At 51.8% G+C, this 27,312-nt stretch overlaps 7 protein-coding genes across 7 annotated transcripts; 5 read left to right on the forward strand and 2 right to left on the reverse strand.

Annotated features, from left to right (window-relative positions):
* Positions 1-46: 46 nt before the first annotated feature.
* A1O9_04064 (uncharacterized protein) lies at positions 47-1,720 on the forward strand (the record flags this gene model as incomplete). Its single annotated transcript, XM_013406356.1, has 1 exon — positions 47-1,720. One exon carries the CDS (start codon positions 47-49, stop codon positions 1,718-1,720), a length of 1,674 nt encoding a protein of 557 aa, XP_013261810.1.
* Positions 1,721-6,199: 4,479 nt separating this feature from the next.
* On the reverse strand, positions 6,200-7,768 carry A1O9_04065 (uncharacterized protein; the record flags this gene model as incomplete). The annotated part of the gene is made up of 1 exon (XM_013406357.1): positions 6,200-7,768. One exon carries the CDS (start codon positions 7,766-7,768, stop codon positions 6,200-6,202), a length of 1,569 nt encoding a protein of 522 aa, XP_013261811.1.
* A 5,162-nt stretch (positions 7,769-12,930) lies between these two features.
* A1O9_04066 (uncharacterized protein) lies at positions 12,931-14,424 on the forward strand (the record flags this gene model as incomplete). Its single annotated transcript, XM_013406358.1, has 1 exon — positions 12,931-14,424. A coding segment is annotated over one exon (1,494 nt), but the record flags the coding sequence as incomplete, so codon positions are not given.
* Positions 14,425-18,830: 4,406 nt separating this feature from the next.
* On the reverse strand, positions 18,831-19,568 carry A1O9_04067 (orotate phosphoribosyltransferase; the record flags this gene model as incomplete). The annotated part of the gene is made up of 1 exon (XM_013406359.1): positions 18,831-19,568. The coding sequence occupies one exon, from the start codon at positions 19,566-19,568 to the stop codon at positions 18,831-18,833; it is 738 nt and encodes a 245-aa protein (XP_013261813.1).
* Positions 19,569-20,743: 1,175 nt separating this feature from the next.
* A1O9_04068 (methylenetetrahydrofolate reductase (NADPH)) lies at positions 20,744-22,672 on the forward strand (the record flags this gene model as incomplete). Its single annotated transcript, XM_013406360.1, has 1 exon — positions 20,744-22,672. One exon carries the CDS (start codon positions 20,744-20,746, stop codon positions 22,670-22,672), a length of 1,929 nt encoding a protein of 642 aa, XP_013261814.1.
* Positions 22,673-23,672: 1,000 nt separating this feature from the next.
* On the forward strand, positions 23,673-24,083 carry A1O9_04069 (uncharacterized protein; the record flags this gene model as incomplete). Its single annotated transcript, XM_013406361.1, has 1 exon — positions 23,673-24,083. The coding sequence occupies one exon, from the start codon at positions 23,673-23,675 to the stop codon at positions 24,081-24,083; it is 411 nt and encodes a 136-aa protein (XP_013261815.1).
* A 1,364-nt stretch (positions 24,084-25,447) lies between these two features.
* A1O9_04070 (uncharacterized protein) lies at positions 25,448-26,491 on the forward strand (the record flags this gene model as incomplete). The annotated part of the gene is made up of 1 exon (XM_013406362.1): positions 25,448-26,491. One exon carries the CDS (start codon positions 25,448-25,450, stop codon positions 26,489-26,491), a length of 1,044 nt encoding a protein of 347 aa, XP_013261816.1.
* Between the last annotated feature and the right edge of the window lie 821 nt (positions 26,492-27,312).

Here is a 27,312-nt window from a genome sequence, read left to right on the forward strand (position 1 = left end):
TTATCATGGTAGGTCAATTTGTATTTTCGTTGCTCAAGACCATGAAATGCCCCCAAGACGTGGAAGAACACCGAACAACAACCCAGATTTTCTTTGGGTTAATCGAGGACCAGGCTCTGATCGGCTATCAGCGAGCCGACAGGGGCGTGAAGAATTAAGGACGATCACCAGTCATGCTAGAACATGGCGGGCAGCACTAAGACGCCAACAGAGACTTGTAAACGCTCAGACCTACGCCAGTCGTGCTCAGCGCGTTGTCGGCTGGAGCAGGTCAGAGAGTCGAGTTGCGCAATCAGACCCCAGTTCTAGTGAGACATCAGCAGCACCTTCTCCAGCACCACATGTTCCATTTGCAAGCGATGATGTGGCTCCCTTCGCATATCTAGAACAACCCGGGGACGCTCGGTGGTCACAGAACGCCTTTCAATATGCCACTCAATCGTGGCTGCCTGCCATTTTCCAGAATTTGAGTGCATTCGACAAGGACGACCTATTGACCCAGAGCTCTGTCAAGGACACCATCGACTCTATCATTCAAGGCTGTCTTCACAACCGAATGCATATGTTATCCTTGTTGTCAGCAAGTTCAGGCCATTTGAAGTTCGTTTTACGGGCGCAACTTGACAAAGTCGACACTGCAGAATATTGTAACGGGAAGGCATTGCAATACATACGACATCACTTGACCAGTGACTCAGTAGCCAGAATAGATGAGTTTGTCATCTTTGACCTCATGGCATTGTCAGCATTTGAGAGATATGTTGGTAACCCCGAAGGAGCCAGGACGCATTTTGGCATGGTGAGACATTTGATAGAGTCTCACGGTGGTTTGGATAGTATTGATCTCCCGCTGCACTTGCTCTGTCTTAAACTGGACATGCTTGTAGCTGCTGGCACGGGAGAGCGACCTTTGATGTTCATGACCTGGGACCCAGGTGCTTTACCAGCTCCTCAGAGCCAGGAAGTGCAACGAAGCCTCTTGCAAGTCGGAGCCAAGCCTGGCGGTGCTTTCGTGGATGAACATGAAACTTTGAAGTCATCTGCGATTTCCGAAATCCTCATCGGCGTCGTTCAGTGGTTTCAAGTGCAACAACTCGTGCATCTACTTCCTTCAGACCAAGTAATTCAGCAACGGAGCTGGGCGGCGAGGAGATCTTATGCATTGGCTCACCAACTTCTCTGCATAACCATACCTACCGCGGCGGCCACCTTCCCCAGCAGCGCGTCAGGGGTTGTTGCCGAACAAGGAAATGATAAACTCTTGGAATGCATCCGACAAGGCTGCCTGATTACCGTCTCCGCCATTGAGGAATCGCGATCAGTCAGAATCGATCACCAACTCCCGCCAACCCAAGCCGGGGAGTCGTTTGCGTTCTACAATATTGCCTTGCTCCGACAAGCCTTGACCGATTTCGTGCAGGACCAAAATAGATTGGGTACAAATATAGAGCATCAAGAACTGATCCTGTGGGTAACCTGCATGGCCGCCCAGAAGAGCACACAGCATGGCGATGGCCCTCAGCTGCTGCTGCTGCATCAGTTCTCCGAGCAAGGTGAAGACCGCGACTGGTTCGTCGACCTCGCGGGTCAGATGGCCAGGCACCTGCATGTCACTACGGCGCTGGGCCTCGCCGACGTTTTGGCTAGATATACCTTCAACCTGAATGTTGACGCGTCGCCTAACACGGCTGGCCTGGAGTCCGTGCTACTACGACGCTGAAAGTTGACTCGCCGATTCAAATCGGGGACGTGTGCTGGACACCGGTCTGAGGTTAAGCAGGGCTACATGAGGGGTGCGCCAACAGCCGAAATCTCATGCAGCCTTCTGACGGGCAAAGGGGAAGGTGACGGGGTGGGCTCGGGCAATTGCAATACTAATATTGGCAAAAGAAAGGCAAGAGACGAGATGCCTTGATTGAATGTCATCTCCATCACCAACTAACGAAAATTCAAGGTATCAGCTACAAGCCATATTCCCATTCATATTCGGTTGTTCCTTTTTTTTTTTCCCCTCGAGCCGTTCAAGGTCCTGGCCTTTTCACGATACCAGGCGTTATGTTTAACGTTTCGACTTTGTTTATTAACGAGGATCAAATAGGGCGCAAAGGGGCGAGGAATGGCAGATGGGTTTTCATGATGTGATAGCAAGGCTGTAGATATTTGGTGTCACACTGCATACCGGGCTTGGAGCAAGGATTTGATTGTGCTTTGAGATATTGACTTTGTGACTGGGGGTGCTTCATTTTCGCTGAACAAGTGTGGATTGTGCTGTACTGTATGTACTGTGTTTACTGCGGCCCTGTGGCTTTACGATCTTCTTTGTCCCAAAGGTCGATCTAGTCTTCTTTTCTGAGAGCATGAATTCATCTTGCGGTGTGGCTAGCTGGCTGGGCTGGAGGTCGAGTTCACAATGCGCAGGTAAAGGAACCGCCCTCCCTTTCCGCCGCTGCCGGATTCGCCGCTCAACGCAAACGTTTTCACTCTTGCTCTGGGATTCCCCAATGTTCCGAATCCCATAACAATGTCATCTCGATGTGCAGGCTGGCAGGCTGCGAGTGAACTCTGGCGATAGGCTGGCTGACGCGCTACAATACGCTATATGCTACGTAGTCTTCTTTGCTGAACAAGTTCTAGATCACCAGCTCAGCTGGTATATATCGTTCCTTCAAGGCGGGTATGTACGGACGTGGCCGGACCTGTTAGTCGGGCGGTCTGAGGTGCTTCGGGCTACAATATCGAATCCTGAGCTGATCCTGCAAGAGCTCTCGCATGTAGAAGGGCGTCATTCGTATCTCGCATTGCGAGACAAGATGGCAAGAACGGCGTGAGACTGACTCTGTTGTTTTGCTTGCGATGAAGGCCTCGGTTTCGGGGCCAGGCTCGGCGGTCGTAGCGACTTCGATCAGTACCCGAATTCCCGATCGTGCGGTGGGCATGCAGCATAGCACTGATCGCGCACAATCGAGAAAGGCACGTCCGAAATGTGATGATCCGTTGTGTAGGTCCCTGCTAGATATTCCCGAATCCAAAACTGTGCAGCATAACAAGGTTGGTGGTGTAACGAGGCGTCAAATTAAAGGAGGTCGGACGAGGATCGGATGTTTTATGCGGGCGCGTTTCAGCGAGCGTGACATACATAATAACTCTCCCGAAAAACCCGGTTTGGATCCTCAACAAGGCTGGCCACGCTTAAACTCGGAGCCGGAATAATTCCCCGGAAGGAAGAATGCGACTGAGCGATATTGAGGGTGCACGACTTTACGATTTCTGGAGTACGAAATAGTAAACAGGCCCCAAATGTGCAAAGATTGGTGGAGATGGTAGGGAATCTCTTCCGACCGCGTGCGGATTTGACGTGCCCTCGGAATCACTACATCGGACCTGTTGATCGACGCTGGTTTGGTTCTCACATTGGCGAAGTCAGGACGACATACAGCGTGTGCTCCATGGCGCGGGGAATGCTTTCTCTTTATGGCAACTAAAGAGTTCCCGATTCATGAGTCGAGAATAAGAATGTCATCTCAGTGGGCAGGTTGTGGACTTTGCGACGGTGGTCTAAGCTGACTGGTCAAAAACCATCAAGTCATACGAGTAGTTTGAACCACGGATACGGAAGTTGCATGGGTATATCCAGTAACGATATCCAGCAATTGTCCGCTTATTGCTTCCATCGTCGTTCTGTCACCATTTGGGCATGATGTACTGTGCAAACGTGATTGCTGTTGCTTTGTCAGAAGGAAGCGGCTTAGCACTGAGGTCAGTGGATTTGACAGAGTCACCTGTCTGTCGGTCTTCCTATGTTGAGTCGGAGACATACCGAGATGTTCCAGCCCTGTGGCTGTTCATTGAGTTGGCACTGAAAGATTGTCTCCCAGGAGGCGTGCGAGGCGTTCAGAGCATTTCCGGACGTTAACCAATACCGCCATCGCCATCGGAGATCTCAGAATAAGTAATGAGCTTGCCTAACACGCGGAAAGCTGAGGCTGGAGGCTTGGGTAAAGGTCAAGTCAGACTCAGCCTTTCATGACTGATTTGGAAGGTACTCTGTTTATCGACGTATTCAGTGCATGCTGCTTATGCCAACAGGTTCATGACCTAATATCAGAGCCCCCTGTCCTTCCTTCTAATTTCGAGGAACTGGATCAATGCTGGAGAGCTGTCAATTCAAGTCGACCAGCGAAAACATTCTTCTCCGCACCATTCTAGGCAGGTGCAAGGGTTGAAATGCCGTTCATTGGCATGCATCTGCTTGTAGTTGGCCGGACTCACCATTACATCGTCGAAGACAACTCAGCAGCTCATCAAAGAGGTCTTGTTGCATGCGGGAGAATTTCCACCGCGATGTAGATTGCGGATCGACAATTCGGCAGAGGACAATCGACGAGACTGCAGGTAGATTGGTCGGGTAGAGTGTCCAAATGGGAAAAGAACCACCGACTATGGACAAATTGGGAGTCTGCACCTGCTCAATCGGGGGATTGGACTGGTGGCCATTCCATTTGCAAACTGCGACTGCCACAAAGGGCAGCAGCAATCATGATGCCAGGCAACGAGTCCAATAGGCATGTATCCCCTTCTGGGAATGCACATGACTAGAAGCAGGCTCTGCGTTCAGCTGTTGTTCTAAGTCTCGGCCCATCCACAAGTGCTCTTCCGATACCGTTCACTAATCCGGAAAGTGTAGCAAATGGCCAGTCTGAACGACTTGCTGATCAAGGCTTGCTAGCCGCTGCAATTGCCTCCCTGGGAAATTGTGATCAACTAGAACTTTAGGCCGTACGCGCGACGTCAAAATGATTGTTGCATATGCCGCGGAATCCAGGGGGGGGGGCCGTGTTAGAGTGACGTTTGGGGAAGGTGTAGCTGTCGTTCTTGTGGCATCGAAGTCTCTGCTGGCCGAGGCTGAGATGTTCAAAGGAGCCAGAAGGTGCGAGCAAGTGACTATGTAGGATCCGATGACCTTAAAGGGGAAGTTAGACGACTTCGGAGAGTTAGAGTACGTACTCTCTCTAGAGTGACTACCCTCTCTAGAGTAACTACCCTCTCTAGAGTAACTACCCTCTCTAGAGTAACTACCCTCTCTAGAGTAACTGCCCTCTCTAGAGTAACTGCCCTCTCTAGAGTAACTGCCCTCTCTAGAGTAACTGCCCTCTCTAGAGTAACTGCCCTCTCTAGAGTAACTGCCCTCTCTGGAGTGACTGCCCTCTCTGAAGTTTATTTTGCGAAAGAGGAAGCTACACGTTCCCTCTCCCCGGCGGTGATGACTTGACGATTGCCTGGGTGGGAAGGCGGAGGGAATCTAAGGTAGATTAGGTAGGTGCAAGGCCCCACGACTGAGGAGGAGCAAGTTGCATGTCGACCTGTGCTTAAGAGAAGAAGCAATTGACAAAAGACTGGCGCGGAACTGGGCACGCACAGCCAAAAGCCGAACTGCACCTTCCTTGACAGGACTCAGGAGCCAGCCTGCCTACAAAAGCCTCGAGAAAGGAAATCGAAGGTGGAATGGGGCATTGACACTCAAATTCATTATAGGCAGTCCGTGTCTGGCGCCGATGAATAATCTTAGTATTGTCTAGGCTTCTAAGTCCAGCGGATTCTAAGTCTGCTTTTCACCTTTTCAGAAATTTCCACATTCCGCCTCCTACTAAGGGAGAGCTGGATCCCATGCTCGTCACCGCAAGATGCCATTTGACCCTGTTGTTGAGTCGCAGTCCACTGCCCAACATCTGATAGCATATTGACATTAATCTGTCTGACAGTGTTTCACCTCGACGAGCAAGAATGCGTCGATACATGACAAGCTTTGCAGGAAGAAGTGATAAGGCAGGGACAACATGTGGTTGAGCGTGCTCCTTCGAATACACCTTCGAAGTGCTCAGAGTGTTCGTGAGGATATAGCTAGCTCCGCCTTGGACCATAGCCACCATGCCGAGCCAGACGGACGGTTTCCATGGACCAAAAATCCACGTGGGCCTGGTCCATACTCACTAGAGCGGGCCCGTATTCACACATTATCATGCATATGAGTGTGATGCGGCTTCTGTCTTGAATGGCTATAGGTCTTTTCTGCTCCACTCAAGTGGTGAAAGGCAGATGATAGTGCATCAAGTACATGTATGTTGTGCATAACATGAGTCAGCCATATCTCATCGTTATCATTTTGAAAGCGATTGTAGCTGTCGATCACCATTGTTGTTCTTCAAGGACCATCAGCCAGTGCGACGGCCACTGCCGCGCCAAAGACCGCCGCTTCGTCTGTTGGCACCAAGACAATCTTCTCCGCCTGGGCGGAACCGCGAGCCGATGCGCCAGAAGTGATCATGTCATGAAGGAATCCTTCAGACCTCTCCTTGAAACCAGGATATTTCAGGATAACGCTTCCATTGCAGGCAATGGAGGTCTTAGGTGTGGCTACAGGAATGGTAGGATTGGAGTCGGTTTCCTTCTGTAAAGCCCAGAGAGCATGAACGGCGACGGAGATGTATGCTGATGCACGATAAGAGATGGACTGTGCGACCGTTCGCAAAAATAAGAGTTCTTTCCTTGACGGCACATGCTTCAACCGCAAAGCTGCCTTGATCATTGGGCCGGACTTGGTCAAATTCCCCGAGTCATCTTGCTCGAGATGGGCGAGGATCTCCGTGTCTAGAGAATAACGATCGGACAATGATGATGGGAGTTTGCCATTGAATAACTCGCCTGTCTCCACAGCCTCTAAGATGATCAAGCGAAAGAGTTCTCCCAAGTACCGGCCAGTAACCATGTACTCAAGGGGTTGGAAGTCCGGCATATGATGTTGATTGTTGAGAGTTTGGTCCCAGCGAGTCTCGGGTAAGATCAGCTTCCCAAACATGGAGACTTCGGTGTTGGTGATGACCTTCTGGGCGCCCTGGAACCATGATGGATCTCGAGTGCCAAACTTGGAACTTCCCATGCACGACGTTGGAAGGTAGACGGCGGCATTTGTTCCGGTGCCCAGAATCAGGGCCATCGATGTGGCAGGGTCGAGGTATGCTTGAGAGAGAAGGGTGGCAGAGGAGTCGTTGACAATGGCATCCACACGGACATTCAACCGCCTTTTGACGCAGGCGGACTCGATCAACTGGGCCAAGTCCATGCCAATAGTATCTTCGTGGCAGGCGAATCCTTTGCCCATACCTTGCATCTTTCCACTGCGATGGCTAGTCTGCTCAATCGGAAAACTCCAGGCCAGTCCCATCGGTACTGGCTGGTCTGACAGGAGGAGGTCCTTCTCGTGCTCTAACATTGCCCCTATCCGGCCAGCCATCCAATCGAAAAACTGTGCGGATGGTAGTTTGCGAATGCGTTCGTCAATTTTGGAAGTGGTCATGTGCTTGATGACCATAGGAACCTGGTCTGTTTTTCTCCCTCGCAGTTCGATCAAAGCGACTCTGAAGGTGGAGCCTCCAACGTCTAGCGCGATGTAGGTACCTTTCTCTTGTCCAGTGGGTAGGGCATGACAAAACGACGGCAGCATGCAGGCTTCACTCTCTTGCAATTTGGCTTTGTATTGGACGCGCAAGGCTGAAGACATGGAAAGCATTCGGCGGATGGTACAAGGGGCGTGAAACAACTGCATGATCTCGTCCTTGAGGGAAGCGAGTGTGTGAATTCGTTGGGTGGTTTCGACGACGTTGACTTCATGGCTGGACTTGGGTGTGACAGGGACGGTTTTGAGGGCGGAAGGAAACAAGAGGAGGGCGGCCAGATGGCGCAGGATCCTGCGGAAAAACTCGAGCAGGGTCATGGTGGGCGGACGAGGTGATTGACGACAACTAGAGGGGAGGAGGGTGATCTAGTCGAGAAGGGCACGAAAGACATCCGTCATGGCGGGCTATGTGGACGCTTTTGTTTGCGCGTGGGAGCACAAATGAAGGAAGAAGGTGATATGTCACGAATTATGGAAAAAGTCAAAGGACTGCGGTGACATGGTGATCAAGAGGAGTGGTAGAGGAATGAGTGGCAGTAGTGAGTGGTAGTAGCATAACATCAGGACGGATGTTGTCGACAGAGGGCAGGGAGGATGTCTTGTCTGTCTTGTTCTGAGTGCTACCAAAATACAAGGACGAGGCAGGCGTGCAGTTCTGATGACCAGGGTGGTTCTAGGTTCTGGTTAGGAGGGCGAGGGGATGCGGGTGCGCCAGAGGGTGAGCCAGAGGGTGTGATGGCCGAAGGGAGCGTTCAGGCGAATACTACACCTGTGAGTTACGAGCAGGTACCTGTAAGGGTGCCGCACTCTACTGGGAGTCTGACGTGTAGATGGTGAGGCAAAGAATTGTGGACTATGGTGACAATAGGATGAACAGGCGAGATGCGGGCCATGGCATAGTAGAATGAACGAGCCTGGAGGAGACCAATTCAATTGCGTAGAGTAGTACGGAGTAGTAGTCAGCAAGTGGTAGTAAGATCAGCCTGTGGGAGGCGTCATAATGGTGGAGATGGGGAGGGGAGGGGAGGACCAGGCCGAGGGGGCTGCTTGGTAGCAGCAGAGCGTGCGGTCCAGAGTGCTACGGAGGTAAACGCCTGCTCCCCGTCCAGAACCAAAGGGCAACCTAGGAACCTGCTGGGCTGGGTAGGGTAGGCGAGCTATGGAGTACCTCGTCGCTCGTACCATCCAAGAACAGAAGGGAGTTTTGGGGGGCGGGGAGGGGAAAGAGGGAGGAGGGAGAGGGAACTTGGAGTAACACTGGAGAGTTGCGTTGCGTTACAGTCCGTTGGGTGGTGGCCGTTGGTTGCTGTTGCTGTCACCTGTGCCTGTGTTGGGCCAGCGTTGGGCGTCCAGCAGTGCCCACTGCCCACGGCCCAGTTTCTCGTATGTACTGCAGTACTCCGAGCCCTTCCGACGCACCAAAGAAGTAACCACCGGTGTCGGCCGTCTTCTCCAATGTTACATTCACGCATCTACCGAACACTGACCATCTCTTAAAATGAAACCCTCGCCCTCAACAGCACATTTCAATGTGCCATTGTCAACATTTCATCTCTGACCCACCCCTCCAATCACAAGCCTTGATTTCCCTGTCGTCGCATTGCAATTGCGAGTACAACACTGCCTCTGCCTCTGCCTCTGCCTCTGCCTCTGCCTCTGCCTCTGCCTCTGCCTCTGCCTCTGCCTCTGCCTCTGCCTCTGCTGCGTCGTGGTCTTTTTGAAATGGTACCATTCCAGCCACTCCATTGCCAGCGCCGACCTGAGTACTCTTTAGCTTGTCAGTGACAGTGCAGAGCGTGGGTCTGGATAGAATGGTCTCCGTGTCTCGGTGCGGCAGCTTACTCATCTCTTCTCGACCCTGCCTTGCTGGGTTTTTTTCGCAAGTGACCACACGTGCACCTGCTGCGCTGAATGCAGTTCTCCGTAATGTCCTGAGTCAATCTGCCACAATGACAGCAGAGGCACTTGAAGGACACCATCTCAGGAGCTGCGCCAGGAAACGTAGATTTGGAAAATAGTCCGCCATCCGCCATAAATGCACCAAATCTCGATGATTAACCATGATAGAGACCACCTGCCACCCGCCTGCTGGCTCACAATAAGGCTCCCTTAAGAATCGGGACACCGCTGTCTGACGAAGAAAACACAATAGAACCTGATCGGCACGCTTACCACCGGTGAGACGACCGGACAGCCTGCATATCCCTATCTCAACTTCAGAATTCACCTACCCTGCCTTCTTTCCCCCACGACCGCACGTTTTCTCGTGCATATGACGCAAAGAGAGATGACGCAGTGTAGTGCAAACGGGGTACCCCAGAATAAAACACGGCAAACATGCTATGCTACGCGATGAGACAAGCGTGTCAGAGTGCCGCTTTTGACTCGATAAGACTCACAGTAGTCTCCTAGGCAGGTTCGAGATCTGCCTTTGTGCTTCACATCTGGGGAACAAGTGCAGCATACCTTAGATGGGTAGATTCGCTGCGGCTCGTTGAAAGGAAAAGTGGGCTTGGTTCCAGTCTGAATAGAAAGAGAAGACTTGAAGCAGGTGGTGCATGGCGGCATGCCAACCATACTGCACGAGACAGGCCATACTCAGCTTACTATCATGTCAGAGTAGTGAGTGGTAGCGCACATTGAACCTGGAGTTCTACTCCGTAGTTGGGACGGGACTGGGCCAGGGAGTCAGGGACTGGGTCCTCGGTGCACGGCTGTCAATGGCTCGTGCCGGCAAATGTCTCTTTGGTCGCACATACTTCACAGGGTGACGCAAAGCAGATTGATGCAGAGTGGAATTTTCTTCAGGATCACATAATCGGGGCGGTAGCTCATCCGGAGTACAAGGATCAGGATTAGAGACGGATCGTTGACATTCTGACAGCGAATAGATGGCCTAGGTATAGATCTATTTGTGCTCGGTAGTGAGTACGGTGGGCAGGGCTCCATACGAATCTTAAGATTGCATTGCACCATTTGTCATGTGCTGTGGAGCACAGAGAGCGCGCACCAGATCGATCGAGCAAACTGACAGGTGACATATCATACCATCAAATGAAGACTTGGTGCCTCGAGCACTCCGTTCTGGCGGAGTGGAATATCGTCATGTCCAACGTTCAGGTTCGACGGTTTGATGTCGCAACCCGGCGATCAGCCGTGGACTCGTAGGAGGTGGCAGCGGGAGACGAGGCCGTTGAGACTCCAAAGCTTGACCGCCACTTTTTCTGGGCTGCAGGTGCAGGTGTAGATGCGGATGTGGATGCGGTAATACGTGCATCTTTTGGTGTTGGCTTGTTGTTGTTAGAAAGTGTCGGTGGTCGACGATGGCAGGGAAGGCTGCAGAATGAAGCCATCTTCGTGAAAAACGAGTCCACCGACGCAGTTGTGTTCCATCGCCTCAGCAAGGGAGAAGGCAGTTAGTTGGCTGACTTCGAACTTCTGGCTGATTCGGAAATGCCGTTTAACTGGACTGGATGTCTGACTCGGACCAGGCATTATAGTAGCGGACTGTACGGAGTAGTGTGCGCAACATTCAGTTGGTCATCCTCAACATTTGCCATTACGGTTATGGTCTGGCCGTTGTCTCCAGTGCTGCGTGCAGATGCCAGTACGATGGACAGAGTACGAAGGATGTACCTAAAGTACTTGGGTGCCTTGTCAGCGGCCCCACAGGCGCCCAGGTGGCTTGCATGGCTAGCACTCGGTTATCTCCCACCAGCTCTCGGGTGTGCCAGACCCCTGCAAGTTTTAAGTAAATCCGGCTGCTCTCCCGGCCGGGATTTATGATTGTTTGTCGTTTGTTGGCAGGGGCTGCTGGGGGTGTTGGGGTTCTAGGGGCTCTAGGGGCTCTAGGGGCTCTCGTTCCTGGACGGGAGTGTGTTTGACCCTCCGAGCCAACTCGCCTGTTTTCGCCTAAGGAGGAACCTCGATGACCTGCAGACTGCAGCCATAGTCTTAGCCTTGTTTCAAATCCTTCTGGCCTATTACTCGTAGTTGGGGACGGAGTACCGAGTGTCCATGCTGCTGTTCGTCCACAAGTCAAGCAGGGTCGATGGCGGTAGTTCCAGGCACCGGACTGATTCTTTTGTTACAAGCAGTATGCCGACTACTCCCTGAGTCCCTGTGTCCCTGAGTCCCTGTGTCCCTGAGTCCCTGCATGTCTTAGAAGCCTCCATTATTGTTAGATACAGAGCTGACTCTGACTCGCAACTACCGACTGCCCCGCCCCATGTGTGTTTACCCGTCCTCATCCTCGTCCTCGTACGCGTCGCACTAGAATGACCGTGGTCCGTGGACTATGCACCATGGACCGCATCTGACACTTCTCTGCGCTGAGTCGTTGACTTCTTCGTTCTTACTGCATCTCCTGAGTCCTGGCTTTCGTCTTCTCGTTCCCAACCGCACTCGTTCCGTTGTTTAGTGTCCACCCATCCATGTGGCTTGCGCAACAAATTCCCCGGCGACGCTGACCCTCCGAGTATGAGGGACCCTCTCGGGTCTCGATTAGCTTGGGGAAGCTTCCCACCTCCGTCCAAACTCAAGAATCAAACCTCAAACACGCGCGTTGCCTTCAAGTTGTTGTGTGCGTTCGGTCTTCTTGACTGTTGGGCTGCCACCGTTGTCGAGGGAATCCCAGCCGGTATTTTGACCTGATGCATGGAACAGCCTCTGAGATTCTCGCTCCTGTGTGAAGCCACCTCTGTATCCTCGTGTCTCCCCCCCCCCCCCCCCAAACCCCCAGCAGCACCTTCTCCCCAGGCCAGTGGCTCCTGGCCACCCAGTTGCTTTAAATCTAGTCCGTGCCCATCTTTATGGCCCTCGACGTATGACACCATCTGCCTGTTCTTCCGCCAGTACGTCCTCCATCCCGAGCACTCCGTACCCATTCTTGTAAAGTCGTGCCTGCCGCCCTCGCCCGCACCCTGGTCCTTTGTACCTCGAGCGCCCCGGAAACCTAATGTCTCTTCCATCCAACCAGTCCTGGTCCACTGCTCGGCCGCCCCCTGTACCTCTGTTTTCCACACTTCTCGTGTTTTCTTGCCCACGGCGTCCTGGCTACTCTCTCTTCGAAGTCTTCCCTTCAAGCCTCTTCCCTGTCCCTCTACCTGAGCGCTCCCCTTGACACCATTCAAGCATGATCCTCGCTTCACTCCCTCCAGAGAATTATCTTCATCTGCTTTCGACTCTCTCCTCCTCTCCGCAGAATTAGTAGCTCACTTATGTATCCATTGCTGCTAGTCCTGCCGGCATGACCTCTTCTCTATTTCCATTCCACTCCAGTCTTTCGTTTATCTTCATCTACTTGATTTGTCTAGCTTCAGCCCATCTTTTGTCGCGTCGTTCGATCTAAGTGAATGACTACCTGCACACGTCAAAGAGTCTGACGCGCCCAAGCCCCGCTTGACACTGGATTCCATCGCCGGCAAGCGCACAGGCGTCAGCATCAGGGTCAATGCTCAACCAGAACCAGAACCAGAACCATGGAATTGCGAATTCGCAAACTGCTCTCATTGAAAAAGTCCAAGGCTCGGCCTAGTATCGCCAATAGTGAATTGGATCTGCACAGCATTCCATACACTACCGCACAGCCTCAAGGCCGGATTCCAGTTTTCCTTAATCACGCCCTGGGTCGCCCAGCTACAGCCAACCGCAATGAAGAACAGTCGAACCAGATTCATTCCTATTCCTACAATGCAACAATCCCAGGCACACCGCCCGAGGTGGGAGATCGGCCCCAACGCGGAAATGGTCCTGTGAAGCTTCAGACAAGCCGTCGCTTGAGCTCTGGTGAATTGCTTGTCACCGAACAAGACTATGATCGAACCCTCGATGATATTCGCCACGGCGAGTTTATCGTCGGGGGGAAGCAGAGACGCACATCTCGTCCTCCGCGAGCCGATGCCAGCAAGCCTCAGCAGCCCATTTTCGTTTCCACCGCACCAAACTCCCCCCGTGCACAGTCGACCTTTTCTTCTTCCGTCTGTTCACCCAAGACATCTGCCAGCGATGAACCTGTCTCAGGCTCGTTGACGTCGCTCTCGACTTCTCTTACCCCTGTCCCGCCACACCAAAAGGCCATCGCATTGTCCACCGAAGCTCGCTTCAAGGACCTTGAAGCAGTTCTCACCGGCCGGTCTAGCTTTACTCACTCCAGTGCATCCCAGCCTTTTGTTTCCAATTACATGGCTTCCACCACATCTCTCCTGGAGCCCAATGACGAGCGAACTCCCACGATCCAGGCTTTGTGGAAGGCCGAATACAGCAGACTCGCATCCATCTACGGCCAGCCTAGTGTGGATCGCACCATCTCGGTGCCTAACCAAAGCCCAAGGTCTGTTGCCAGTCCGCGACTTCCTCAGCACGTTCTCTCTCAAAATCAAACTACCCCTTCAGCTTCCCCTGCTCTGCAACCGACACCCCATCTGACCTACGACCTGGAAAGACACGGGTTACATATCCGAAGTGACATGTCTGCATCTCACCTAGACCTCGAGCATTCTGACAGCTCCTCCAATGTAAGGTGTTCCTTACTCTCCTCTAGTGGTGCATCCTCGTCCTTCACTGCACGCACAAGCATCGTCGAGGATAGCACAACCACGAGGGAGGACGTCCGGCGTATCGTCGACGACATGCGGATGAATTATCTCAACGCCATAGAAGCCCAAACGCCTCCACTCCAGCCTCTCCCTGACCTGCCATCTCAAAAGCCACGATCCAAAAAGAAAACAAGGTCGCTGGCGTCCTCAACCTCGGTGGAAAGCGGATCACGTTCTGTGCATCGAAACTCTAGTGCCCGCGCAAGGTCGTGGCAATCGACCGTTTCGTCTCACCACTCGATAACGCCAAGAACATCCACCTCATCGCCGCCTACTCGGTCTCTCAACAAACGCAAGAGCTCTGGGAACAGTCGAAGGACCTCGGGCCAGGTGGCAGGCATCTCGTCCTTGCCAGCGATCGAGGCTAGCCCAGCTAAGTCATCTACAGCTGAGAGGAGAAAGAAGGAGGATATTGGCCTTCAACGGGCCGACTCAACAACCTTGGGTTCAATGGAAAAAATGCTGAAGATAGTTGATGACAAAAACTCTAATAACCCATCCCGCGCTACTACTCCCGTATCATCAAGGATCTTTGTATCATCAGCGCCGGAAGACAAGACAACTACCCCTGATGCCGCAAAACCCTCATCACCACTTTTGGAGACGCCACCTCGAACAAAGACTTCGGTTCAATCCACTCCAGCAAAAGACCTAGCCGCCAAGAGCCACAACCTTACGGCCGCTCCGAGCTGGCATCTTGAAGCTGAGCGTCTCTTTGCAGATGCAGATGTTGATGTGTCTCTCGACATTGGCGATTTTGAAGCACTCTGCAATGATTTGTTCAACACCCCTACCACCGGAACGGCAGCGGCTAGGAAAATCGACACTTGGGGTCGACTTCCGCCTACGGATCGTAGAGCCGTTGAATCCGGCATCGCCATTGGCAGCCCCCGAAAGAGTGCACAATCCACCACGGTGAATGCAAACGCAGCGCCACCGCCAGCAGGCCTAGGTCTTTCTCTGCTTACTACCTCTGGATGAAAGAACAAGCTCTGCTATCCATGACTCGGGAATCGCAGAAGCACTACATGTCGCTTAACCTGATCCTGAATCATCATTTACCAGTGTACCACTTCGGTTACTATTTTCTTCTTCTTCTAAACTCTCGGATACCCCTTTGACGAGTTAAATATCACGCTTATCATGTTTTTATGCCATATCACGTTGTTATTTTTCTTTGATTTCGTCCTTCGTTGAGAGGAGAACCCAACAACGAATTGGATTTATCAAGGTGGCGCGTTTCTTTTTCTGGGCCTTTGTACAAATTGACGGAAGGGGGTTGCGCAAGGGAATGACTGGAACGGAAAATGGGACAATAAAGGGAATGCGGGAATGGGGGGATCTCAACCTCCCACAAGGGGCCGAATGGGAAGAACGGCCTGGAAAAACCTTTGAGACGAACTTTATGAGCAGGTTATGTATTCTTTATATCTTTCACTTGCCCGAGGGTTAGGGCCATGGCCCATGGGTCACAGGGCAAAGCATCCGTCAAGATGAGCATCACCCCTATGAGAGGTGGCAGGCACAGGGTGCACGGAACGAAGGACTTGTATATACTCGGGAAGGGACAGAAGGAACTGGATTCCAGCAAGAGACCACCGCATTGTTGAAGAACTCTCTCCATTGCTGCCACCAATGAGACTCTGAGTGGGCCTGCAAGCAAGCTCCGAGACGACGAACTTTCTTTGCTAGATATATATCCAATAACCCTCGCGGGTATGAGCATATCATGAATTTGTCCACGACTTGCCTTCGGATTCCACCGTACCAAATTCTTATTACAGCCCATTGACTATTATTGACAAGCTTGTGACTTGTCGAGGTCTTCCGTAGGCCTGATGTGGATGGACACTGGAGACAAGAGGGAATCGGGATTGGGTCACTACCTAGGTGCTGACAAAATACGATCTCTATACCGCCCGCATGGAACTCGCTCGAGGAAATCAGATAGGAGAAGTCTTAGAAAGGGCGATACAGGGAAAGCCGAGCGTGGATGGACGCTTTCAACGATGTTGAGAACATAAATGTCGAGATATGGAGAAGGACAAGTGTCGCGGTGAACTAACTGGTTAAGCTTCTAGCCCTATTTTCTCGTGGTATATTATATATATCTCGCAGTATAGTACTAACTATCTATAGAGGTAGCGGACTTATTATACCAACCTCTTCAATTTCAGCCGACTACATACAACATCACAGTCCTAACCCCACAGTAATGAAGCACCATGGAGAAAGATCGGATATTTCGATTTCGCAGTCATCAATACTAAAGAATACGGTACATAGGTCTCCACTTCTCCGTGAAGGGATGCATGGCTGGCTTCCGCCCGCTCGCTTCGTGGTGGATGTGTGCTTGGGGTTGATTGTGAATGTGGAGATATATGGTCGCAGCACGCGGTTTACCAGTGCAGAGGGGCCACTGTACTTCATCACTTTCCTTGGGAGGAACTTCTCGGACATGGTGTACCAGGCCGCGGAGTCGCGGGATGGTGCGGTCAGGGGGGATTATGCTCTAATGTGGGATCCGCCATTGGCCTTTATCTTGGGTTGGCGCCAGAGATCGTAGTCGATGGACGTATGTGGAGGAGCTCTCGGTCTTTGATTACGATGTATCCTGTCTGTGGTAAGTACTTAAGAGTCTTTTGGACTTTCTCGAGAATCGCCCCCGCCTATCTATTATCTATTATCGGTGCCCTGAATTAGTACTGGCGAGATAACTTCAACTCTGTCTCAAGCTCCTCCATCGTGTGGAATCGCTCTTCTGTCCTAGATAGAGTGGTGGAGGTCTCGATCTAGTCGGGTCCTGCACTCGCTCCACCTGCGAAACTAGAGCCGAGTTCATAAGAGGTGCAGCGTTCAGCGAGTAGATCGTAGTCTGCAGACTATTTAACTCAGTAGTTAGTTGGTGGTTGCTCACAGGGTAGAAGAGGAGACTGGGTCACTGGGTTGCTTACCCAACTAAGCCGACGGCGTACGACATTCTGACCGATGTCGACGCATTGCACAGCTTTGAACTTGACACAGACTTTCAGGTTGCGGTTCGGATATCGGGACGTTGCCAGTTGGGCTCTCGCAGACGCGCTGGATCTCGAAGGCTGGGGGGACAGTGTGGTGTTGTTGCATAGGTCAAGGCATTGAAATCGCTGCCTTAGCGCACATGGAGCTGAACGCAGAGGGTGAAGTAATCCTTGTGCAATAGGTGGAAACAGGCGATCCTATCGAGGGTATGAAAAGCATCTCGCCCATGTGGGAGGTGGGGATGCGTGAGCTGGTGTTCTCGAAGGGGCCGCACGGATAGAAATCTTTCTTCAACACCTCGCGACTGTATAAAGTTGGAGCCGTACTCAACCAGGGCACCGACGGCTTCACTTCCAACCACGATCATTCGTTTAAAACTGAGATAGTATGTTTCGATCACCAGCGCTTGGAGTTCGGTAATTCCCTGACAACCCAGCTCCAGTTCTGAAGCTCCGGAAGCACCGATGGGTCAATGGATAAACGCTGGATTCGGCTGAGAGGGCGGCCTCGGTTGTGAAAACGCATGTGGAAGTCGAGCCTGGAGAAGGCCTCGCAGGAGGGAAGACGTAGGGTGAGGTATTGGAAGAATATCTCGTCAATGTCGTCTCTCATTTGCTTGCAGGTCAAGTAGAGAGCCATAATCACTGCAGGGAGACGGAATCGGCCGCAGCGAGGAGTGGAATGCCATCGACTCCGATGATGATCGGATTGATTGGATAGCCTAAGGCATCAACGATCGGTTCAGGGGTGACGGGTGTTCCATCGAAGAAACTGGCGATAACTTCTTGGGAGATCTCTGCGGGAAATGCAAGGAGCGGGAGCGGTCGGGATGAGGAGGAATCAGCAGGAGGGTCGGGGCTGTTCGACGCCATTGGTCTGTAGAAAACAAGCAGGAAGCGCACAAAGGATTCAAGAAAGAGAAGGATATCTGCAGAGCCACGGATTGCAATGTCTCGAACACTCACTGATGACAGAAGAGTCCAGCAAAGCCTGGTGAAGAGAGTGTCTGATTGTGCAGAGAGAGGCGTTGGCGATCAGACAAAGTGGAAACCAAAAGGGTTGTGCTTTCCTTGAGATACCAGTTGCCAAACCGTAAGGGGATGTGATGAAGGTGTCTAGATGAGGGATTCCTGGGTGCAGTCTCGCGATCGCGACCATGTGATGCGATGCGATGGATCGATGGAAGACGCGCGAAAGCCCTGTTGCGGGGATCGAGGGAGAGACATGGCAAAACTGAAGAAAAATCTAAAGGGAACTGGAAGCAAGAAAGGAAGCATTTTGAAAATCTCTCGAGACCTTGCTAGAGGGAAATAATTCGCTCAAAAGGAACATCGCATCTGTCTGGGCAGCTGTTGTTTGGTCTAGAGATAGTGATTGCCTTTTACGGCTGAACATACCTAGACGAGATGGAAACAGTTTCAACATGGTTGCCACTCGGACAAGGCTGCGGATTAAGGAGGCAAGCACGGAGCCATACATCGTTTGCCCTACCGATCCTCAAGGAGAGGGGCTTATGCCTGCTGTCTCTGCATCTTCAAGAACAGGTATGCCGATGAAGCTCCGGCTCCGTAAGCATGTCACAGCAACACTGTCTGCTACCCGGGCAGGGACTCTGAATTGTTCTCGCCATTGACATGAGTGTGCACATGCCAACGGTAGGCATTGTTGGGAGAGCATCGAAGACCAGTGGATGGCAAGGCTTCGGATTCAAGCAGCTTGGATGTGTATTCAGCAAGGAGGTATTTCCACTCCTAATGTCATTGTGTTCAGTCCTGACTTCCGTATTTTTGGCGATAGACCTTCATCTGCTCAAGCTCGTTGGCGCCGGCACCCTCAATTTGGCCGGCCTCAATCGCTTCGATCAGGTCCTCGAACTTAAGCACCGCCCTGACTGGAATGCCTAATTCATCCTCTGCAACCTTCATGGCACTCCTGGGTTCGGCATCGCTGACCCGTTCTTGTCTTGTCAGTAGAAGGACGACACCGACGACAATGCCACCCTGTGCCTTGATGATTGAGACGGCCTCACGAAGAGCTGTGCCGGCTGTCATGACATCGTCGATTACCACCACGCGCTTGCCCTTTAGCGGTGCACCAACAATTGTTCCGCCCTCACCATGGTCCTTTGCTTCCTTTCTGTTGAAGGAGTAGGACACATCAGCGAATTGCTTGCCGCTGAATTCTAGCTCTCTGGCTACAACTGCACTCAAGGGAATTCCCTTGTAGGCTGGGCCAAAGAGTATGTCGAAGTGTGGAGAGAAGGATCCATCAGCACATGAGCCAGCCTCCTCAGTCCCAAGCGGCAGTGAAAATGGCGGAGAGGTCAAGACTGACGCATATGCTTTGGCCAGGGCGCCCAGCAGCGAAGACGTGTGCAGTAGTGAAGATGTGAAGAAGTAAGGAGAGATACGACCTGACTTTAGAGTGTATGTCCCAAAGGACAGGACGGAAGCCTTCAACAACAGGGGGAGGAGCGTGGCCTTGTAGGACATGTCCATCGCCATAGTGGTATCTGAACAGGGTTGCACACAGATGTTGAGACTATGGCTCTCTGCAATTCAACCGCGTTGGCAGTGTGACGTGTGTCAAGGTCCGTAGCCAAGAGATATCCCGCACGCAGGTCTGAGGTCTAGATTGCAGAGATATGTATTGGTTCTTATGGTTTGAGAACAGTAGATTGTGTGGTTGAGCGGAGACAAACTTTTTGGAAAGGGATTGCGGAACGCCAAGGTATGCGTCCAAGGATATTGGAGTCCTCCGTATAGAACCGCGTTTGAAACTTCAATGCTCCGTCGTACCTTGCCGTAACCATTTTGTCGGACCCAGGAACAAAACACATGCAATTGATGTATATACCCTTCCAACTTGGCGAGCCCCAGGCATGTGTTGGGTTGGCTGGCCTCCCCACGCCCACCGCAGGGACCAGTAAAAGAGGGCCCATCACCTCAGTATTTACCATCACCACCAGGCACGCCAGGTACTCCGTCCTCAACAGATAGTCTCCGTGAGCATTAAAGCTAGTCTCTCCCGCTGACCGACTCTTCCATCTTGATGATTAGGTTTTTCACCTCTCCATTATTATCAAGGCACGGAGGGGTGATGATTCGTTTCGTATATCATGAAAAGGCTGCAGGTCAGGTCCTCCGTAAGGCCCGTTCCCCTTGCGCACACTGATGAAATCTCTATCGCCGGCGACATTATCCTATCCAACCCAAACCATTCTCAGGCATTCTTCTGGCCCCTTCCCTATTGCCCACTCACACTCGCACCTGCCTTTGTAGTTACGAGTAGTTGACCGCCCAATCCTCCTGCAGCGTTCCTACTCCACCTCCTCCACCAGCACCACTAGCTTTCTCTTCTTTCCCTCTTCTTCTATTCCATCTTGCTCATTTTCAAATTGACCTATATCATTCATCGTCACCAACTTTATCCAGATCCCAATGCAGCGAGAGCAGGCCGACAGGTGGGCTCGCAAGCGATACTTCGGTTGATTGGAGAGGGTGTTGTTCAACCTCACACACGGCCATCGAATCACGGTCGTACGAGTAACTAGAGCAAACTGCGATTGACAAACACTCCAGTTGTTGATTTTTATTCTCATATCTTGTTTTGACTGTTTCCGTCGCCCTCGCCTGTCCTCATTCTCCTTCCTCATAATCTCTACGGCAATCTCTTCGGCATGCATATCTCAAAGAAGTTGGCTCTCGCCCGTGAGGCCAATAAGCCCACCTTCTCCTTCGAATTCTTCCCTCCAAAAACTGCCCAAGGCGTCCAAAACCTCTACGATCGTATGGACCGCATGCACGATCTCGGCCCGGCCTTCATTGATATTACGTGGGGCGCAGGAGGCCGCCATTCTACCCTGACAATGGAGATGGTAAAAGCCAGTCAATCACAATATGGTCTCGAAACATGTATGCATCTTACCTGCACCGACATGGAAAGGTCTCAGATTGATGACGCCCTTCGCTGTGCCTACAAAGCCGGATGCACCAATATTCTCGCTCTCCGTGGAGACCCACCGAGGGACCAAGACAAATGGGAGGTCAAAGCAGGCGGCTTTCGCTATGCCAAAGATCTTGTCAAGTACATCAAAGCCAAGTATGGCGATCATTTCGATATTGGTGTGGCCGGCTATGCTGAAGGTTGTGATGATCACAGAGACGTCGATCTTTTGGTCGAACATCTAAAGGAGAAAGTTGACGCTGGTGCCTCGTTCGTTGTCACCCAAATGTTCTATGACGTGGATATTTTCCTGAGCTGGGTCAATAAATGTCGTGCTCGTGGCATTGACGTTCCTATCATTCCGGGAATCATGCCCATTTCGACCTATGCGGCATTCATGCGCCGGGCCGACTGGACTAAATGCCGGGTTCCCCCAAACTGGTTTGAGGCGCTCAATCCTGTAAAAAACGACGATGCAGCAGTTCGCGATATTGGCAAGGACCTTCTTGCCGAGTTGTGTCGGCGTCTCCTCGATGCCGGCATTTTACATCTGCATTTCTACACCATGAACTTGGCCCAATCCACCAGGTTGATCCTCGAAGAACTATCATTGACCCCTGATACCTCCGGCACCCCATTGGAGAAGCCTTTGCCATGGAGGCAGTCCCTAGGTTTGAACCGCCGGGACGAGACCGTCAGGCCGATATTTTGGCGCAATCGCAATACTTCCTACGTTGCCCGAACTGCCGATTGGGACGAGTTTCCCAATGGGCGATGGGGGGACAGTCGAAGTCCTGCGTTTGGCGAACTTGACGCTTACGATATTGGTCTGAAGGGGACCAACGAAATAAACATCAAACTTTGGGGCAAGCCCAGATCTCTTCGCGAGGTCACAACGTTGTTCACACGGTTCATTGAGGGTGACTTGGACAGACTCCCGTGGAGCGAGGGCGGAATCAGTTCTGAAGCCGACAGCATCAAGGCCAATTTACTCCATTTGAACAAGAATGGATTCCTCACCATCAATTCTCAGCCTGCTGTCGACGGAGCACCATCATCACACCCCGTTTATGGATGGGGTCCAAGCGGGGGATGGGTCTATCAGAAGGCGTATCTTGAGTTGTTGATTTTCCCTTCTATCTTCGACACTGTACTTCAACGGCTGAATGCCAACAAGAATTTGACATACTATGCTGTCAACCAGAAGGGCCAACTTCTCACCAATACCAAAGACGAAGGCCCGAATGCAGTCACATGGGGAATCTTCCCAAACCGTGAGATTGTGCAGCCTACCATTGTCGAGACCGTCTCTTTCTTGGCATGGAAGGATGAAGCCTTCCGTCTAGGCCAGGATTGGTCCAAATGCTATGCTCCAGGTTCTGCAAGCAGGAAGCTCATCGAAGCCATCATGAGCCAGTGCTACTTGATCAATATTGTCAACAATGATTTCCACCAGACCCATGAAATCTTCAAGATATTTGACAGCCTTGAAGTTGAGGACCTCGACAAGGCTTTCGAAGACACTCCAGCAGCTGAGTCGAGGAATGGTGAAAGAAAGGTTCTGAACAGTGGCGCCAAATCGCCTGATATTGACCAGAGTGTTGTCAACGGTGATCGAGGAACGATCCCATTCCAGACAAATGGTGCTAATCATGCGAATTGAGGGTCTAGGACTACTAATAGTTGATTATAGTGATCGAGGGCTGAGGCGAACCTTGCCTTGCCCCACTCTTCGAGTACTACGCTGACATTACTTGCTTTGCTTCGAGAAAATGAGTTCGGGTGTTATTTGGTGTTGACTTTGACTTTAAACATTGGGAAGGCGAGGAACAGGAAGGTAAAACTGGGACCAACAAGGAGAAAAGCATCTCATTTCAACATGATACCCCAGCATAAAACGAAAGAGTTCACGAAGCGATGACGTTCACGAAGGTAGATTGTGGCATGCCACTACATGTATTGACCCTATTACTAGCTTAGAAGAGAGCAGTTACTGTCTCAGGGCTGACATTTCAACAACAGCCCCTGGCCTTTCAACACGGCCTGCGATAATGCGAATCTCGCAATCGGTGATTTAAGCATCGATTGAGTATTTTGAATAGGCAATCACTTATTATTTAATACACTTCTGATCTTTGTCATTGTGTGAAAGTATACATTCGAGCCCCAGGAAGGCCCCTTCTCAAGATAGGTTGCTAAAGGAAGGCGAGACTTTGCTCGAGGGCATGTCACGACTCACGAGCAGCAGCCTAATTTCGGAAAGCCCGTCTACCAGGACGAATAGCACCTAAAACATTCTATACATCGTAATAGTGCTCCGTGCCGCCAAGATCTCGACAAACGTTGGCAGGGAGGGAGCCAGGCAGCAACTCAAAGGGGAAGGATCTACCAAGTACTAACACTGCGTACGGAGATATATCATCATTTTCTTCCCCTTGGTCGGAGAGCTATCTTGGACCTTCGCATTTTGGATGTCAGTTAGAGTACCGCACACGATACACAACGCCAACATCATCGCCTACCCACACTGTTTGAAGGATCAATCTCCCCGTCGAATAGCTCAGCCTTGACCAGAAAATTTGACATCAGAGCTCGTCTTCCAAAGGATCGTCTCGCTTTCCTGATAACTTCGCCAACAACAACAGCATAACACCCAAATCACCATGGCCGCCGTCCCACGGAGCAAACACTCGCAATCGCGGTACCTCAACGTCATTGCCAATATCTTCGGCACAATATGGATTGGGTTCGGGGTGAACGCAATGTTACGCCCGCGCGCCGCGTTCGCCATCTTTGAATTCGACCTACCTTCGTCCGCGGCCGATCAAAAGCTGGTTGAGAGCTTGATGATCATCTACGGTGCGCGAGATCTCTTCATGGGCTTAGCTACGTATTTCACCGCGTGGTTCGGTACCCGCAAGGCATGTGGCTGGACCTTGATTGCCGGCGCAGGCGTCGCTGGTGTAGATGGTCTTGTGAGTCTTCAGCAGATTGGCGGAGGCCAGTGGAATCATTGGGGCTATGCGCCGATGATTTTCGTTGTTGGTGCGCTGTTGGCGGGCGTTTGGGACTGATCTGGGCGGTCAAGTGAGAGGAGTCGTCGAAAGAGGGGATGGCATTCTTGAACGGCTACATCGGTCGGCCGTGACTGCTATGTATATACGAATGGGTTGTGAGTATGTGTAAAGGGCTCGGTATGAAGGCTTTGCGTCGATTTGGTCTTGAAAAGTGTCTTGCCAAAGGGTATCATCGGGAGCGGTACAGGCGAACTTCCGACAAGGGTCAGAAAGGTGGTCACCATAGGTGAGCGTACCTTAGCAGTCTCCCGCGTACAAGCAGGGTTTCGAGGCTGTGAGTAGTCGTTGACCACCCATTTCGAATACTTATCTCGCTGTCAGGACGACAGCGTGACAATCAAATGTTGGAAGCAACTTCCATGGATGGGAAGATTCCTTGGTTTTTATCATTGCACTGTGCCACCCAAGCTAGAACGTGTCAATCGCCGATCACAGGAATTGCCAGGGCTCTAACCTCCGTATTGAGCAATGAGCTGTAGGCACACTTGATGAGCACAGCATCAAAGCGCCGCGTATAACTCTATTAGTCTTAAGACACTTTTGCAGGTGCGACGCAGCCCCCAAGCGGCAAAGAACCCGAGCCTGAACCTTTGGTGGCCACCTTCAGTGGTGACTATTAACCATCCAGACGCAGACACCCTTTGGGAGGCTAATGGGGTCATTGCAGTAGTAGTGGAAAGAACCCTGCGTCGGGATCGTCGTCTCGTCCATACGAGAGACTCGGGTACGGAGTTCTCGTATGGACTAACTCGAAATTGCTCACAGCCTAGGCAGCTCATTTAACAGCCATGACGTTACCGAGTTCCATGGATTATCTGGGCAAGGCGCCCCATGGGCACGAAACACATCCACTCGGATAAGCCAGGGCGCGATTGGTATGTTTTGTGCCCTAGTTAGATAACTAGCTAATAAGATTAGGAGCGCTGTGTGGGCTGGGGTTCTGTGGTATGACACAGCCGAACCCGAAGCACTGTTATATGGAGAATGATCTTGCTGCCTGGTTCGGGGGTGGGAGACGGACGGTCCTTCGAATCTCGATCTGCGAGAAGAGCTGCGTGTTTTGAAAGTTGCATCTTCTTCTATTCATCTCCATCTTGTTTTTTTATAGTGGCCCCGTGGAAAACAAACACTTGTACGCCCGCCAGTATTGTTTGCTGGTACTGAGCATCCCGGCCGAGCTCATTCCATAACTATCCCAAACCCAGAGAGCAATCAGAGCACGACCCTAATACGATTGAATCACGCCATCAAATATACAGTTACCCTACGTACAGAGCTTGCAGTTTGTCGAGTTGACATCGGCGAAACACAACATTATCATCGCCTAAGCGTATCTTCTTGTTTCCGCTCTTGCTTCCGAGATGGCGAGCACATCCCTCTCACATCCTTCATCAGATTCAGGAATCGAGATGTCAAGCGACACATCGAAATCGGTCGCGTCTCCGAGAAGCGACACAGACAAAGAAGCACGATACCCACCACCATCCACCGAGAAAGAATTGCCACACCCGCCAGCATCTGGCGATAAAGAAGTATTCTCCCCCGCCTCATGTCCCGGCAAGGAAATCACCGTAGGGCCCCGGCACCAACAAGCAGTCGGTTCCGACACACACAAAGTCTTCGTGCCGAACCTGCCGCCCCACAGCAGCCAAAAGGAAGTCGCGATTCCGAATCGAGACACAGACAAGCAGCTTCTCCTCTCGCACAGCAACAGCACCTGGTCCACATCGTCGGCCATTTCCCCCACAGGCGCGAGCACGCGAAGCAGCGCATTCCGAATCGAGAAGAGCAATGCGATGGGCTTGATCCTACCCGTAGACCAAAAGCTCCTGGTCAGAATGATAGACCCGGACACGAAGCTAGACGGCGGGGCGGCGATGGTGACGAACGAGATGAACTGGACGGACGTGTGGGCGGCAAACCCACCGCCCTTCGAACTATACACCGCACATGACTTCAACAACTCTGCGCTCGTCGCCCGCTTTACCCCGCGCGGCTGGCAGGGCTTCACAGGGATGTGGTGTGAATTCGAGGTCTCTTGCCAAGGGAACCGGCAGAGATGGGAGGTCGTGCGGAAAGGCCTGAACCGCACGTACCAGCTCAACGGCATGTTGAGCATGTACGGTCGGCGCTTTATCTGGAAGGGGAGCACCAAGACTATCCGGACCATCATTGGTGATGATCAGAAGAACAGGGGTAATTTGAAGCTGACGACCGCCGATGGAAAAGAGATTCTGGCTGTCTGGCAGCAGTGGAGGGATAGCCATGTCCTCGGTGATCTGATTATCTTCGAGACTGCTAGGGATAAGCTTGCGGTCGAGACAATCTTGACCAGCTGTATTGGCGTAGTTTCTGCCGAGCGTGCCAATGGTCTGAATTGGTTCGGTGGCTTGGGGAAGAAATGAAATGCTTTGGCTTGCTCGTTAGTTCTGCAATGCGATGTTAGGGGGTGGAGGAATCCCCGAGTCAGGGAGGATGTTCCCCCTCCCCCCCCCCCCCGGGGCCCAACGTTCGAGTGCCAGAAAATTGGATCTTTTGTTAAGACGATGGCGTCGTTTCCCAGCAGTCCCTGTTGTTAATTGATCTTACTGCTGGCAGTTGTTGCGAATGTCTTTCTCCTTAACGGGGCTTGTGTCAATATTTGGATCTGCAGAAATATTTGTGTCTGAGGTAGAGGGGTGGGAACCGAGTATCCGGAGGATTCTCATGATGAACAAACAATAATGAATTATGAACACAGGAACACAGGAGAGTTCCGATGCTCCTTTCAATGCGGCTTCCACGAGAGAGTGCTTCGTCGATAATTGGTTGTCTGAAGAACTTGAACGCCCTGGGCACGCGCCAGCGTCTTTCGCCGCAATTGTACCAGGACCGAAAGAACAGCTCATTAGCACCATATCCTCTGATCGAGTTGGATAGTAGGCTCCGACCACTTCTACTAGTGGCAAGTGATTTGCGGAGGATTATTGGCTCGCGGACGATGACCCGTGCAGTCTGTCCTTGCCCAAGCCGTCATTTAGCTGGACAATAGGTGACGTGTGTACGGAGCGTGGAGGAAAGAACTCAACTACTTCGTGTTGAGGCCATGGGATCATTAAGCATAAATTCAAAGTTTTATTTTCTTACCTGTGTCTGCTTTTCTCAGTGTCATGGACTGACTGGCTTCTTCCTTTACTGTTGACTGTTGATCGCATCCCTCGACCCTACCTTCTTCGACAGAGGGCAT

Source organism: Exophiala aquamarina (assembly GCF_000709125.1).
Source record: "Exophiala aquamarina CBS 119918 chromosome Unknown aczIA-supercont1.3, whole genome shotgun sequence".
In the NCBI taxonomy this organism is placed as follows: Eukaryota; Fungi; Ascomycota; class Eurotiomycetes; order Chaetothyriales; family Herpotrichiellaceae; genus Exophiala; species Exophiala aquamarina.